The sequence below is a fragment of the Acinonyx jubatus genome, chromosome B3 (genome assembly GCF_027475565.1).
Source record: "Acinonyx jubatus isolate Ajub_Pintada_27869175 chromosome B3, VMU_Ajub_asm_v1.0, whole genome shotgun sequence".
NCBI classification, from domain to species: domain Eukaryota; kingdom Metazoa; phylum Chordata; class Mammalia; order Carnivora; family Felidae; genus Acinonyx; species Acinonyx jubatus.
Window position 1 is genome coordinate 58,948,321 of NC_069386.1, and position 16,983 is coordinate 58,965,303.

Consider the following 16,983-nt stretch of genomic DNA (forward strand, 5'->3'; position numbering starts at 1 on the left):
TTATCATCATCATCACCATCATCATTATTATTAAATGGGGTGGGCTGCCAATGCTGGACTTGAAGGGACAGGGTCCCCAGGACATTGGCAGTAGGATGGGCTGGGGGATATTGCTATACTTAAAGAGTGCAGAATGGGGGAAATATGGCAAGGGACAAAGCACAGAAGTTGGCTGGCAGAGGGAAAGATGCCCTCTCAGGAATAAAAACAATGTACTACCTCCTTTCTAGAATTTCTCTACTGGGTACAAACCCTCACTTTTCTAAGCTTTTGTTATACAGTTTCCTTCCTTTTCTGCCTTCCTTTATGACACTTTCCTTTAGAAGCTTCCAAGACAATATACCCATAGAAAAGGGGGAATCCAAGCCACAGACACTTTGTCTAAGTATCTGATGGTCTGAGCTGAAATTCTAGCATTTGGTTTGAAGATGGAAATTCACAGCCAAGAGATGAGCAAGACCTAGTTAGGCCACTGAGTAGTCTTGCCAAAGGAGTCATGCCTGCCCAGTCCTGCTTGCAAAGTCAGGGACTCACAACTTGCTGGAGTTTCTGTGGGCCCTGGCAGTGCTTCTCTGAGCAACCAGAAGCCCAGCCTCTGCACAGTGTCTCTTCCATGAGCCCCGGAGAGGAGTTCAGGAAGGTGGGGAGAGAGGTTGGCAATATCATCAACCCAGTGCTCCAGACAGCTCCCCTGACTAGTCCTGCAGGTGCCAAAGAATGGTTTCCCTGGGCCCAGAGCACTACATCCAGGAATCCATAGAATTCCTGAATCCATAGCCCACAGGAGTTTTGTTTTTGTTTGTTTGTTTGGGTTTTTTTTTTTTTTGCTCTTTCTGCAGTAATGAGGTGCCTGGGGATCCCCACCCGTGTGATCACCAACTTTGACTCTGGCCACGACACAGATGGAAACCTGATCATAGATGAGTATTATGACAGCACAGGCAGGATCTTGGAGAATAAGAAGAAGGACACTGTCTGGTGAGAGACCACCTCTCTGTCTCTTTCCAAGGCAAACTCCACCAGCAGATAGTGGGGCAGGACTGTGCCCACAAGCCTGCTATTCTCCCAGACCCGCCTCACTTTTACCAGTCCCAGGGCCCTGTATCCCCACCTCGAAGGCTGAGACATAGCTGAACACAAAAACAATTCTGAGTTTAGAATCCTCACATCACAACAGCTTTCTGCCCTGGGTGAGATTTCCCTCTTTGCCATCTCCTTCATTTAATACTCAGCCTATAGCTCTGACTACAGGAGGGCCTGAAGCCCCACCTCCAGACACACCCATGTCTGCCCCTGTGACTCAGCAGCACACACAAGAAAGGCCATGAGGACCTTTGGGAGAGAGAGAGTGAGGGATATTTAACTTCAGTTAATTCCAGTTAATATAGAGTTAATACTCTCTATTCACAGAAGAAAGCTCTTTTCTGGGCAAGTCAAGGCTCACAGGAGGAAACGCTGCCACTACTCATCCATAGAGTTTGAAGGCTTAGGGTGCATTAAATCTTGTCTTTCTATTTAGTGGTCCATGTACCCATCGGCCCCTGCCTTGCTCTGGAAAGAACACAAGCACTAAAAGCTCTCTCTTGCCTTCATTTGACACTGACTCCTCTGGCTTCTCCTTCAGGAATTTTCATGTGTGGAATGAGTGTTGGATGGCCCGGAAGGACCTCCCTCCTGGATATGGAGGCTGGCAGGTGCTGGATGCCACCCCTCAGGAGACGAGCAATGGTGAGGCTGTCCAGAAGAAAGGTGGAACCCACTCCCCAGAAACCGCCCTTACCCCTGCCTGACCCTGCAGCAATGACCCATCGTGGCTCTTCTGTTCTCCTTCAGGCCTCTACTGCTGCGGCCCTGCCTCTGTCAGAGCCATCAAAGAGGGAGAGGTGGATCTGAACTATGACACAGCCTTTGCCTTTTCCATGGTCAATGCTGACTGCATGTCTTGGCTTGTCTACGGAGGGAAGGAGCAGAAAATTCACCGGGACACGAATACTGTTGGCAATTTTATCAGCACCAAGAGCATTCAAAGTGATGAGCGAGATGACGTCACAGAGAACTACAAATACATAGAAGGTATGACTGAGTCAATCCCTGCCAGAGTCCAAGTCCTGTGGGCTCCTTCCCCCCCCCACCCCAGGGAACCTTCCAGCCAGCTGGGGTGGCCCTCTGGGGAACCAGAAGGCATCTGAGGGATATAACCCAGGTCCCCTTGTCTCCTCAGCCCTTCAGTTTTAAGGTCTCAGTTGAGATGTTCCCATTGCCTCACTTCCTTGTGCTCACCGCCACCCCACGTCCCACAGGCCAGTGAGCAGCCTCCACAAGATGGTCACATGGACCTGAAGGGCCAGTAACAGGCATCCCACCAGTGTGGGATGTGAATCCCTCATGGCTGCCTTCTTGGAAAGTTACCCTCCTTCTGAAGATGGCAGGGGATCTGTAAACCCTATCATATTAGTTAATTTAATTAATTTCATGTAACATATTGATTAATTAACTTTGTTTTAGTGAGTGTTTGGAGGACAGTCCAGACCACCAACCAACACCAAGGCCACATGTTTACTCCCACCCCCACCTGCTGCAGAGGACGGTTCTGAGAGGTGGGAGACCTGGCAGGGGCTTCTTACTCTAGTCAGCAGGGACAAATAGACAGTTAAGGTAGTCAGGTGTGAACTAATTCCCAAAATTTGAGAAAGACCAAGCACTAGGTCCAACCCCCTGGGAGGCCAATCAAAAATACACAGTCCATGAAGGCCAGAAGCTAAGTGAGGAGGAAAAGCTAAGCAAGAGTGAATCAGGAAAGTGGGGGAGCGGCAGTTAGCTGAGCAGGTGCTAGGAGTGCTGGCCAGTAGGTATCTATGGTTTGTCTATGTGGGCCTTTGAGACCCACAGAGAAGTTCCAGAGTCTGAGCATAGGAAGGGGTTACACAATGAGAGGCAAGCAATGAACACAGCTCAGCATGCTGTTCATCACCCCCTTCCCCTCCATCCACTCTGGGGCTATCTTGTTCTGGGTGCCAGAACAGATTCTGAGGCAAGGATTCAAGGACAAGTGGTTTATCTGTGAGGCCATCCAGGAACTCCTGGAAGGAAGGAGAGTGAGCAAGGGAGATAGGGGAAGGGAGGAAGCCAACACAGGGCATCTCGTCAAGCTGGTTAGCAGTACAGGCAGCTGGAGCTCAGCTGCTGCTGGGGAGCTCTGCGAGTGGGGTTGCCAGGGAAAATACAGGACAAATAATGCTTTAGTCTAACCATGTCCCAAATTCTTTGTTGTTAATCTGAAACTCGATTTAAATGGCCCTGTATTTTTATTTGCTAAATCTGGCAACCCTATCAGGGATTCAGAGTAAAGTGTAGAACAGCACCACATATTTATCCCATCCAAGAGGCAAGGGGCTAGTCAAGGGTTGAAGCCTGCTCCTTGCCGTGTAAAGTCCCTAGCACTTTTGGCCTGTTCCATGCACCGGCTAAAGCAGCTCTGGTGGCAAACAAAACCTCAGACAAGAGTGGAAAGTGCTAGAATTTGAAAGTAGGGCACATGGGCATTGAACTAGCAAGCTCCAAGGGGATGTAGGTGGGCAGTGACAGCATTCACTAGAGGTCCATGGGGTTCCACTGTGAGCTTGGGGGTTTGGAGCTATATTCCTTTGGGCCTGAGGGTGATGATTAGTCAGGCAGTATTTGGTTTCCTCCCACTCTGCCTGTAGAGCCAACCACAGGTGAGCTAAATCTGATTCACATCTCCCTGGGCCCACTCTTGCTAAAGCAGATGCCTTGAGATCCTTTTCTGCCTGGAACGCGGCTTAGAATGACCCCCAGGGCAAGAGGATAAAAAAGTGGCCTCTACCTGGGGAGATTGTGGGGATGCACTGGGGTGGGGGTGGGGACAGTCACTGGGGATAGTGATTGCTTAGTGAAAGCAGTGGGGGGATTATTAGGGAAGCATGGGTGACTATTCCTGCATATCTTGGCTACAGTGCCTCCCCAGTACTAAAGCCACACCTCTCTGGGAGCTCAGCCTGCCTAAATATTTTTCTTTTCCTTTCCTTTCCTTTCCCTTTCCCTTTCCCTTTCCCTTTCCCTTTCCCTTTCCCTTTCCCTTTCCCTTTCCCTTTCCCTTTCCCTTTCCTTCTTTCTTTTTCTTTCTTTCTTTTTTTCTTTTTAAACTGTGGCTTCTCAGTTTCTCATTTCTGGGAATTAGTCTACACCTGACCAATCAATTGGTTCTAGAACAGGAAATCACACCGTGCTATCTTTAAGAAGCTTAAAGGGCCTTTGTCTTTCCCGTGAAGAAGGCAGGATAGAGTCTAGTGCTCATGAGCACAGATTTTCATGCTGGGCAGATTTGGTTTTCACCTGGATTCTGCCGTTTGCCAGTTGTGGAATTTGGACAAGTGATGTGACCTCTCTGAGCCCCATTTTCCTCATCTGTATATGGATTATGTTGGTGGTGGTGGTGGTGGTGGTGGTGGTGGTGGTAAGGATGTGGAGAAAAAGGAACTCTCATGCACTGTTGTGGGAATGCAAACTGGTACAGCCACTGTGGAAAACAGTATGGAGGTTTCTCAAAAAATTAAAAATAGAACTACCATATGACCCAGCAATCACATTATTGGGTATTTGTCTGAAGAAAATGAAAACACCAACTTGAAAAAATATATGCACCCTCATGTTCACTGTAGCATTATTTACAATAGTCAAGCTATGGAAACAGCCCAAGTGTCTACTGATGGATGAATGGCTAAACAAAATGTAGTATATGTATACAGTGGAATATTATTCAATCACAAAAAGAAAAAAAAGATATCTTGCCATTTGCCACAATACGGATGGACCTTGAGGGCATTATGCTAACTGAAATGAGTCAGACAAAGACAAATACTGTATGATTTTCTCTCTTATGTGTGGAGTCTAAAAAAAAAAAAACACGGAAAAGAAACCAAGTTCATAGGTACAGAATACAGATTGGTGGTTACCAGATGAAGGGGGGTGGGATGGGAGAAATGGGTAAAAGGGGTCAAAATGTAAGTAAACAAGCAAATAAATAAAACAGTGCTAGTGATTTAAGAAAAAACAGTTCTAGGCCTTTCGTGGAACTGAAGAGAAGGTCTAAAGGGCCATCTTATCTCTACTGGGGACACCACTTTCACATGGGCACTGCTAAAAAATAATAATAATAAATAATAACAATACATCCCTCTCATGGTTGAGGTGAGGATGAATGGTGTGAAATGCTCAGCAAAGCTGACACTTAGAAAGCTCTTGATGCAAGGTAGGCAGTGTTCATTGTTGGAAATGAGGGTTTTAACACACCTGCGGTGTTCAGCCAAGGCTTGCACCCCTGGGTCAGACTGGTCCACAGCCGGTGCCATCTCTGTCCTTCCAGGTTCCCCCCAGGAGAGGCTGGTGTTTATGAGAGCTCTTCAGAAGCTGAAGGCTAGAAGGTCTGAAGGCCCCCACAAAGCAGACTCACAACATTCCACACCTGTGCCACTGAATGGGGACAGCCCTCGGAGCCTGCATATGCCTTCCCTTCGGCCCAGTGATATAGTCCAGGTCTCCTTGAAATTCCAGCTGCTCGACCCGCCCAACATGGGCCAGGACATAAGGTTTGTCCTGCTGGCCCTCAACATGTCACTCCAGTTCAAGGACCTCAAAGTGAACCTGAGTGCCCAGTCCCTGCTGCATGATGGCAGCCCCCTGCCCCCTTTCTGGCAGGACACAGCCTTCATCACACTTTCTCCTGAAGAAGGTATGGGCTCTGGGTATGGGCACAGGGATGGTCTGTGTATACAGAGTGGGTTGTGGAAATGCCAGTGGGGACAAGCCAGCCAACAAGGATTCTGGGGACACACCCCTGTGACACCAGTCTTCCTAATGTCCCCTTCGGCACAGATTCCTTCTCCCCTCCTTCCCTCCTTTCCTCTCTCTCCCCCCTCTCTCCCTCTTTTCCTCCCACCCTTCTCTTCTTCTTTTTCTTCTCTCCTTTCTCTTCCACCCAATCCCTTCCCTTTACTACTTCAAGGAAAGGAGCCTGGTTTAATAGGGGAAGCCTGAGCTTTGGAGGCCTCCAGACTTTGGTTAGAACCTCAGCTTATCCATTTACCAGTAGAATGACCTTGGGGAAACCATTTTGCCTTTCTTAACCTCAGCCTCTCACCTGAAAACCTAGTGCCTGCTTCACTGGGGCTTAATACATGTTTGTATTAAGCCACTTTCCCAAAGAAAGGTCCCCCAGATCCATCCAAGGCCTAGCTGATTTTCCCAGCTACACTCATCTTATCTTTTTGTTTTCTCCCTAGCAAAGACCCATTCCTGCAGAATTCCCTATTCCCAGTATAGCCAGTACCTGTCAACAGACAAGCTGATCCGCATCAGTGCCCTGGGCGAAGAGAAGAACAGTCCGGAAAAGATTCTGGTGGACAAGATCATCACCTTAGCTTATCCAGGCATCATGATTAATGTAAGTGGCCTGGGGGCCCCTGGAGATCTGGCTGGGGTGGGAGCCCTCTGAGAGTCTGTTCAGGAGAGCAGCCTCTGACTCTTGCTTCTGACTCTTCTGGTGTCCCCAAATACCTCCCTATCAGAACATGAGATTCATCTGAAAACATTGGACAGGATGTCCATCCTCTTGCACCATTAAAGGCGTTATGGATGGACCTTGAGCAGGTTTCATGGAAAGGACAAGGAGAGATGCCTCCCTTGTGCCACCTTCTACTGATGGCTTTCCCCAGGGTCAACATGAGGAACTATGAGCTCAGATGGGAGAAACCTGAGTGGGGAGGAAAGCACTGACTGAGATAAGCTTAGGTGTGATTTGCCATTTCCTGGCTGTGCATTCTTAGACAAGGCCCTGGGTCTCTGCTTCTTGAACTGTCAAATGAGAGGATTAGACTAGCTGGCCTCTGAGGACACTGCCTGCTGTGACATTCTGTGGTCCTCTGAGTGGGAAGACTTCATGGATCTCTTCCAGTGCTATCTCCCCAAGGCCAAGCAGCCTCCTAGACCCTGCCAAGTGAGCCTGTGGGGCCCCATGGTGGGGTGTGTCTGGCAAGCCCAGCCATGGGAGTCTGTTTTAGGGAGGGTTTCCAGGTTTGCTTCCATCTGTCTACAGCCTTGAATGTCCCATTGCTTTTCACTCACACACTGGTGTGAAAAGAAATGAGCCAGTTATGTTAAGAAGAAGAAAAGGGATGGAGTGGAAGTGCAATAAAAAAGTGCCAAAGAAGATTCTATCCACTCAAATTATGCATGAGAATCCTTGAGATTGATTAGTTTACACTTGGATGAAATCCTTGGAGCAGAGGAAACATCACTAGAGACTCCAATTTATCAGACTTTTCCATATGCTGGGTTGACGGATGTAAAATATTTTGTACAAACATCTATGCATGTATAAATGAAACAAAGTTTTACATAACAATATTTTGTGTGATATACACTAATATTTTCTTCTATTTCATTCTTTAAAAACATTAACAACAATCCATCGAGTTGGTTTTAACCCATAGTTGGAAAAACCTGGGTCACAGAAGCCCAGCTCTTCAGGAAATACATCTAAGGAGCAATTGCTTACACAATTGCACAGCTAACATTCTTGAATTCATAACAGAAAAAGTGACCTATAAAATGCCATCAGCATAGAAACTCCCCAGTATGATGATATTTCAGTCATAATAAATTGGGGATTATGGAAAAGAAAGGAAACAGTAAGAAAGACTTTAAAGTCCTAGTCTTACATATAGTAGAACTCTACAAGGAAAAATTTCCAGCAACTATAATAGAAAGCATTAATAGACACTGAAGATACAAGTCATCTTCCTGTTGAAGTGGGCCCAATCAAGGGTTTAGTGAATTGGGGAATGAGATTAATTTTCTGATCCCTTCCTCTTCCCTGGATTTCTCTGTTTAGGTTTTAGGAGCTGCCATTGTGAATCAGCCACTCTCCATACAGGTGCTGTTTTCAAACCCCCTCTCAGAGCATGTTGCAGATTGTGTGCTGACTGTGGAAGGAAGTGGTCTCTTCAAGAAACAGCAGAGAGTTCTGTGAGTTCTGGGGGTATTCAGCCTTCACTTCCATCTTGTCTTGGGGTTATCACTATCCTTCTTTCTGGTGACAGGTGCCAAGGCCAGTCTCTGAAAACACGATGAAAGAAAAGCCCTGGTTGCTGAGTGGAAAGAGCTTTGGAGTTATCATATTGGGTATGATTTTCTAACATTCTGTTTTTTATGCTACAGCATTGGAGTCCTCAAACCTCAACACAGGGCCAGCATCACTCTGGAGACTGTCCCCTTCAAGAGTGGCCAAAGGCAGATCCAAGCTAATCTGAGGAGCAACAAGTTTAAGGACATCAAGGGTTACAGGAATGTCTATGTAGACTTGAGGTTATAAATTTTGGAACAATGAGTGGATGCACAGATTTTAAGCTTCAGGAGAAGGAGCAAGTTCAAATGCAAGCTGTGCCACTCCACAACAGGAGCTTTGTAGGGGTTCTGAAGTAAGCAACAGAGGAGATGTCAGCAATGGATAGTCCCCTGGACCATTTGCACAGCTCCCAGGGAGTCTTATCAGAGACCAGAGAGTCTATGGTGTCCAATCCAGAGTTGTGAGATAACACTCAAATGTCTGAGGGCAGTGGTTGGACTTGACCATGACTTACTGCCCCCTCAGAAGACTGAGCAGCTCACTGTCATTTTGTCACTGCAGTGGCTAATGTCCTAGTCCCAATAAATTTCAGTCCTTTGCACCCATGTAGTCATCACTTTCCCTCCAGCAACCCCTACCTATTCTCCGGATGCTGGGAGTGTCCTATTGTTTTAACACCTGAGCCCATTCAAGGGTGAATTTCTGAGTGCCTAGTATGTGCCAGCTGCTGTTCTGAGTATAGGAGAGAAGACAGTAAACAAAGCAAAGGTTCTGCCCCCATGGAGCTTACATTCTATTGGTTGTGGTGGGGCTACAGAAAACAAACATGTCAACAGGTAAGTAAGGTACTTACAGATAGTGTGTCCGTCATGATCTAGTTAGGAAAACCAACCCCTGTAAATGTTTCTACATACTACCTCTTTGTATCTTGGGGGAAAATGAGATCTCTCATTTGGCCTTCCTTTTAATCCCTTTCCATATCACATCCAAGATGTCCCTCAATCCTAAAAGTTCCAGCCTCTTGGCTCAAAATCTGCCAGTGCATTGTGGTGCTGGATGGACCTGGAATGACTGTGGTTCCAGAGAAAACGCCAGCTGATGATGCAGTGAAGTAGATTTTTGGTAGGAAATGAAGTACTCTCAGACCCTTATAATGGCTATAGCTCGTATGTATCCTCCTTGTGAACACAAAGCCACTCCAATAATTATCTCCTCTCAGATGCACCTGCTTTCTCATGGCACCGTGCCAAATTTGGGATGGAGAAAGGCATGATGCACCTGCCCTCCAGGCACTGCTACATGACTAAGACAGCTGTTTTGGGCATATATTAAATGCACACACATTAAATAAATACTTCTATTATATATAAACAAAATGGTAAGTGTAACTGACCAGAGGGAGAGAAGAGGGTGTGGTGAGAATTGCATAGTAGGTTGATGGCCCTATTAAAGAGTAGGCAGAGAACCAGGAGAACCCTAACAGCAGGGACCTGGAAGTAACATATAATTATTTCATTCTGTAGTTGTTGCCTAACAATCATGAAAAATGGTTTCAGGAAAACATTGTGGATGGGAACATCTTACAGAGACAGCGACCTCTGAAGTACTTTTCAACTACCACACCCTCAGACTCTTTCAGGAATCTTGATTTTAACAGTACATTCATTAACTCTTCCACTCAACAAATATTCAGAGTTTCTATAGGGGCCAGGTCCTGAGCTAGGCACTGAGGACACAAGAAGGACCAGGGTCTGCCCTCAAGGAGCTCAAGTCTAAGCATGTGGAAAATGAAAAATGGACAGGAGATTCTAACACAGAGTGGTGATAACCACCATTGGAGTGAGTGCAAGGTGTTATGGGTGCATAAGGAGAGGCAGCTTGTCCAATCTTGGGATTGTGAATCAAGGAAGGCTTCCTGGAGGGGAGTGGCATTTAAGCTAAACATCTTAGCTAAATCTAACATCTGCTAAAATCTAACAGACAAGGAGTCAAAGGGGTTGGAATGGAGTAAAGCAGTCAGGAACTGCAAGTCATTCTGATAGCTAGAGATAAGAGTGGGAGGTGGCAAGTAGCAGGAAAAAATGAGTCTAGAGCCAAGGGATGAAGAGCTTCAGGCAGGCAGTCTAAGGAGTTTGGACAGCGATCACCTGCAGGCCTCTGTTTCCTTTAAGTCTTGGATCATGGTCTTTGCCTGAAATGTCAGTGCTTAAAGTTGATTCTATTTTGCGGAGCTGAGCAGACTTCATGTGATTTCAGAAGCACTTAAAGGACAAATAGTTCTCCATCCTGGCCTGTCATAGAGGCTTACAACTCCCATCAGAGCATTCCTTTGAGCTAAGGCCTTCCTTGAATGTCAAGGTTGTCTTTCAACTATTCATTTAACATTTATTGAGTACCTATGTGTTGAAATTCTAGGCCCAAGGATAGAGCAGTAACAAGGCAAACAAGGCAAAGGATTTGAATAGATGTCTCTCCAAAGACACTATACAAATGGCCAAAAAAAGCACATAAAAAATGCTCAATATCACTAATCATGAGAAAAATGCAAATCAAAACTACACTGAGATATTAAAAGTAGAAATACCACACAACCCAGTCTACTACTGGTTATTTAACCAAAGAAAATGAAAACACTAGTTCAAAAACATATGAACCCCTATGTTTGTTTGTTTAGTGAAATAAGTCATATAGAGAAAGACAAATTCTATGTGATTTCACTTATATGTGGAATCTAAGAACAAACAGACAAAGGAGACAGACCCACAGAAAACAGACTGATGGTTGCCAGGGGGGAGGGAGTGGAGAAGTGGGTAAAATGGGTGAAGGGGAGTGGGAGGTACAGGCTTCCAGTTATGAAATGAATAAGTCATGGGAATAAAAGGCACAGCATAGGGAATATAGTCAATGGTACTGTAATAGCATCATATAGTGACAGATGGGTAACTACACTTGTGGTGAGCATAGCATAATGTAAAGACTTGTCTAATCCCTATGTTGTACACCCAAAACTAATGTGTGTCAACTTTTTATTTTTCAAAAAAACCCTCTACATTGAGATATTACATTACATCCATTAAGATGGCTATTAAAAAAAAACAAACAAACAGAAAATAACAAGTATTGGTGGGAATTGAGAAGTTGTTGGTAGGATTGCAAAATGATGCAACCACTTTGGAAAACAGTATGGCAGTTACTCAAGAAGTTTAAAATAGAACTACCATATGATCCAGCAATCCCATTTTGGGTATATTTTCAAAAGAATTGAATGCAGGGTCTCAAAGAGATACTTGCACACCCATATCCACAGCATTATTCACAATAGCCAGGAGGAAGAAGCAACCCAAATGTCCATCACAGGATGAATGGATAATCAAAATTTGGTATATACATACAATGGAATATTCATCCCTAAAAGGGAAGGGAATCCTGTCACATGCTACAACATGGATGAACCTTGAGGACATTATGTTAAGTGAAATAAGCCAGTCATAAAGGGATAAATACTGCATGATTCCACTTACATGAAGTATCTAAATTAGTCAAATTAATGATATAGAAAGTAGAATGATACTTACCAGAGCCTGAGGGGAAGGAGTATGAGGGAGTTCAAGTTTCAATTCTGCAAGATGAAAAGGTTTTGGAGATCTCTTTCACAACAATGTAAACATACTGAACACTACTGAATTGTATACTTAAAAATGGTTAAGATGATAAATGTTATGGTATGCGTTTTCTACCACAATAAAAAAAATTTTAACCATCCTATACTGTTTCAGCATTTACAACTTTATTAGATAAATAATAATAGCATCCATAACAATGTCAGCAGGAATAAAAATCTCCATTAATTGAGTGCCTAAAAACAAACAAGCAAAACTGGGTTTCAGTCTTTGTAAGCGTTGGTCTATTTCCTATTACCTTTACTCCTGGAGTAGAGTCCTTCAGGGGTCCTGATTGAAAACCTGGGGTATTTATTGAAGCCCTTCATCCTGGTGGCCCTGGAACTCCAATTTATACCCTCCAGCCCTGCGAGATTGCCAGAAGATCTGCTCAGATTCTCAGGCTGTCATCCGCCAATTGTGAATCAGCAAATGTCCTAAAGGGAAAAGTGGCACTCTGTCAGGCTTACCTCTCTGTGCTTCTCTTCTGCATGAGATCTTGATCCCTCAAATCCTTGATGCCTTGATGCCTTCAGGCAGATATGTGAAATATTTTATTCAGTTTTTCTGGTTATTATCAACAGGGGCTATAGTATCAAACTAGTTTGCTCTATCTAGAAGCAGAAATCCTTGAGAGGTATTAAAAGAGGCCTGAATAGAGAGAAACTTCCTAGTGATAGTTTGGATTATAGGCTAATAATGAAGTCGAATGTATGTATGGGACCGGAGCTGGACCTGACCTATGTTTGAGTCCAGTCTTTACCACAAACTGTGAAATCTTGGGAAATCAGATCCTGGGAGGCTCAGAGATAAACTTCTAGTGTGTGGACACCATGTTTACAGATAGATTGTAATGTGCATTTTTAGTCTCATTTTTGCTATTTTATCTCCATCTCTATTCATCTTTTGCATCATTTTAATATATGCTCTTCTTTTAAAGTTTATTTATTTATTCGAGAGAAAGAGAGAGGGAGAGAGCAGGGGAGGGGCAGAGAGAGATGGAGAGAAAGAGAATCCTAAGCAGCCTACATGCTGTCAGCACAGAACCTGCTTGGGATTCTTCCTCTCTCTCTGCCCCTTCCCAGCTTGTACTCTTTCTGTCTCTCAAAGTAAATAAATAAAGACTTTTTAAAAAAGTGTTTTAAAAGTCAGAGGTATAACTGACTGAGCCACCCAGGTACCCCAATATAGGTTCTTTTTTTTAAGTAGGCTACATGGCCAACATGGGGGCTTAAACTCATGACCCTGAGATTGAGAGTCAGATGCTCCACCAGTTGAGCCAGGCAAGTGCCCCTAAGTTCTTTTTTTTTTTTTTTAAGTAAGTTTCATGCCCAATGTGGGGCTTGAAGTCACGACTCTAAGATCAAGAGTCACATGTTCTACCAACTGAGCCAGTCAGGCACCACAATATATGCTCTTCTGAAACATCATGTTTCACTGTTAGTCATCTTAAATTCTTTCTGGAAGGAGGCAGTATGTTAATTGATTTACTCATTAATTCATTCATTAAAATAAATATGTTTACTCCCTGGACCTGTTTCCTCACCAATAAAACAGGAATAATGATCTCTTACTTAGTTTACACAGTTGAAGTTTCAGATCATATGAGATAATGTATGTAAAAATGCTCTGTAAAGCAATGTACCAGCATCATTAATTTATTTGAAAGTGGGAGTCCTGTTGAATATCTTTTCTTCCTTGCCCCCTGTAACCCAAACATTAGTGTGTCTTACCAATTTCATGTCCTGCATTTCTGTCAAATCAGTCCACCTCTATGTCACCATCACTCCCCTGACCAGGCCACCATCATCTCTCACTTAAATCATTATGGCAGACTCTTACTGGTCCTCTCTTTTCCACTTTGGCCCCCAGCCAGTGTGGTATTTTATTTTACTTTTTAAATCCATTTTAAAAATACTTTTATTTATTTTTGAGAGAGAGAGAGAGAGAGACAGTGCAAGCAGGGGAGGGGCAGAAAGAGAGGGAGACAGAATCTTAAGCAGGGGCTTGAAATTGTGAACTGTGAGATAATGACTTGAGCTGAAGTCAGGAAGCTTAACTGACTGAGCCACCTAGGAGCCCCAGAGTGGTATTTTAAGAAATGCTAATGTGATTGTTACTCCATTGCTTAAAGTCCCATTTGTTAACTTCCCAGAACTCTGAGGATAAAATTCAAAATCCTTAACTCAACTCTGCAAAATTCAGCCCTTGCCTTACTTCTCATCACAGGCTTTGCTCCATCCAGTCCCTTGACCTTCCTTTGATAGCTCCTTCCCTTAGGGCTTTTGCATATGCTGTTCTCTTTCCTCCCATACCTCCCACCCCTTGCCCCATTGCCTAGCTATCTTTCCTGTTTCCTGGCTTAAATTTGCTTTGTCAGGGAAACCTCCCTGGACCTCCACACCTAGGTCATAGAACTTGGAACTTTTCTATTATAGCAGTTATCACAATGGCAAGCAAATAATTAACAGTATAAGCACTTAATACTGTTTCCTCCTGCTGGAATATAAGCTCCTTGTTGGTAAGGACACATCTAATTTATTACTGTATTACCAGTGTCTATTACAGTTCCTGATGAACAATAGTGTTCAATAAATGTTTGTATCATGAATGAATAAATGAATCCTTCTTGGGTATACACTGGCCACTTTGTTTTTCTGCCAGAGGCTGGGAAGTTGAAAGGTGTGGATGTAGTGGGAAGCAGGACTGAACTTTCTGGTCACTCATGCCTCCATCTTCCTCGCATCTCCCATTCTCCTTTCCCCAGCTCAACCAAAACATAACAATATGTCACAGGCTCCCCCAAAATGCCCCAACTGAAATACTGCCAGAAAGTGGGTGTTTGTGGAGTTCCCTGGGAATTGTATAAGGAGAGATTATCTCTATTAGTACCAAAAGTGAAACAAATCCAAAAAGGGATACCAGCCCTTGACTCCCCCATTGCCCTCCCAGAGCCAGAGGACTCACTGTGGTGAAAACAGTCTTTCAGTTTGGAAAGAAAACAGCCTTTTCTTTCTCTTGCAAGTTTTTGTTATTTTTCAAATAATTACAATACATTGTTGTGGTATAAAGATACTAAATGTGAGAAGTGAGATGACTCATATTCAGAAATACCAAATAAAAGCTGTGCTGTCTAGTTAACCATAGGTTTACAACCTATTGGAAATATGTATCACTCCCTCTCCGGCTGGCACGCGCGCACACACACACACACACACACACACACACACACACACAGGAGTCCCAAACCCTTAGATACCTGACTTCCTGGTTCTCCTTACTCTCTCCATTTCAGGAGCTTATTTTTCATGGGCTTTGCAATGAGCATGCGCCAAATAACTGAGGTCTCTGCATCACCTCAAGAAACGTACATTTGCTCCCATTAAACTACTTTTTGCCTTACATGGGCATAGGCGACTTCCCGGTAAGGCTGTAACCTCTGTTGTACTCAGCCAATGAGGAATCAGGGGAGGGACTTGCATGGTAGGAGATAAATTGCCTGCTGTAACCACCCCTAGTGTGCCTGTCCATCAGACACCCCTCTTGCAAGAATGTTGATTAAAGCCTCCCTTCACTGTGCTCCGAGTCTCCTCTCCCTCCTTTGACTGGGTCAGTGGGCTTATTTCTTACACCAAAGGGTATACAGAAAGCCTTACACCCAGGCACTGAATTGCCCTACACCAAAGCAATAGCTTTTCAGAAATATTCTACATAAACACAAATTCATATATATTTTCCCCCCACACCATTTATGCAAAGCTAGTATACTATTCACACCTTGCTTTTTGCATTTAATGGTATAACTTGAAGATGGTTCCATATTAATTCACGTAGAACCAGTTCATTCTTTTTCACATTTGCATGGTTGTCTATTGAATATAATTTATCTATCTAGTACCTTATTTATGGACGTTTATATAGTTTCTGGTATCTTGCTACAAGTTTATATAGTTTCTGATATCTTGCTACCAGTACAATCAATATATTTCTATAAATTTCATTTTACATGTTTGGTTATTTGCATTAGAATATGTAGAAGTGAAATAGCTGACTCAAAAATATAGACATTTAAGGTTTTGGTAGATATTACTTAATTTCCCTCTATAAAGCTGAATCAATTTACATTCTTACTAGGATTATAAGAGAATAACACTTTCCCACACCATCACTAACTCAGAAAGTTGTCAAACTATTTTATCTTTGCCAATCTGATAGGTGAAAGAAATGATATCCCAGGGTAGTTTTATTTTTTATTTATATTAAATAAGGGTGGACATATTTTTATGTATTTAAGAGAGACATTTGAATTTCCTTTTTTGTGAATGGTCCATCATATCCTTCACCCATTTTTCTATTGGTTTGTTGTTCTTGACTTATTGATTTGCAGGTACCTTTTACATTAAGGAAAGTAACACTTTGTGGTACAAGTTTCAAACATTTCTCCCAGTTCATTGTTCTAACATTCTCCCAGTTCTCCCAGGTCATTGTTCATATATTCTAACTTCGTTTATATTAATTTTTTAAGTTCATTTATTTTGATAGAAAGAGAGTGCAGGGAGGAGGAACAGAGAGAGAGGGAAACAGAGAATTCCAAGCAGACTCTGCACTATCAGTGTGGAACCTGACGCAGGGCTCGAACTCACAAACCGTGAGATCATGATCTGAGCCAAAACCAAAAGTCAGATGTTCAAACAAATGAGCCACCCAGGCTCTCCTAACTTTGTTTATGAGTTTTTCCAACTAACAAAATTATAAGGAATGAAATTTATCTATTTTTTCTTTATGGCTTCTGGGGTTTGTGTTATATTTTAAAAGGCATTCCCCAGGCTGACTTAAAAGTAAGTGTCTTATCTTTCCTTTCAGTACTTTTAGGATTTAATTTTTTACATTTAGAGTTTTGATTCATCTGGAATTCAGTTTGGTATATGGTGCAAGGTAGGAAACCAACTTTATTCTATAAGCTTTTTGTATCCACATAAGTTACTAGTGAATCCTTATCTTCCCAATGATTCAAAGTGCCACATTTAGCTCATACTTAATGCATATTTTGGTTGATGTGCTTTCTCAAGTGAAGTGATGTCATACTATGTTGTAGTATCTAGGAATCCTGGTTATACTATATAAGGAGTTAGAAATGTAGCATGACCAGGCCTACTAGATATTAAAACACAACTTAGATGT

At 43.3% G+C, this 16,983-nt stretch overlaps 2 protein-coding genes across 4 annotated transcripts in view; one reads left to right on the top strand and one right to left on the bottom strand.

The window, feature by feature from the left end:
- TGM5 (transglutaminase 5) overlaps positions 1–10,079 on the top strand; it is a 32,959-nt gene extending 22,880 nt beyond the window's left edge. For all 3 annotated transcript variants that reach the window (XM_015064865.3, XM_053224102.1, XM_053224103.1), the window contains 7 exons: positions 840–978; positions 1,625–1,728; positions 1,834–2,073; positions 5,384–5,749; positions 6,300–6,460; positions 7,910–8,043; positions 8,236–10,079. In XM_015064865.3, the coding sequence (XP_014920351.1) occupies positions 840–978; positions 1,625–1,728; positions 1,834–2,073; positions 5,384–5,749; positions 6,300–6,460; positions 7,910–8,043; positions 8,236–8,389 (1,298 nt within the window). In that variant the 3' untranslated portion in view covers positions 8,390–10,079. The remainder of the gene's footprint in view (positions 1–839; positions 979–1,624; positions 1,729–1,833; positions 2,074–5,383; positions 5,750–6,299; positions 6,461–7,909; positions 8,044–8,235) is intronic.
- Positions 10,080–12,079: 2,000 nt separating this feature from the next.
- CCNDBP1 (cyclin D1 binding protein 1) overlaps positions 12,080–16,983 on the bottom strand; it is a 38,975-nt gene continuing 34,071 nt past the window's right edge. The window contains exon 12 of the mRNA XM_027067073.2: positions 12,080–12,239. Coding sequence (XP_026922874.1) covers positions 12,194–12,239 — 46 coding nt within the window. The 3' untranslated portion in view covers positions 12,080–12,193. The remainder of the gene's footprint in view (positions 12,240–16,983) is intronic.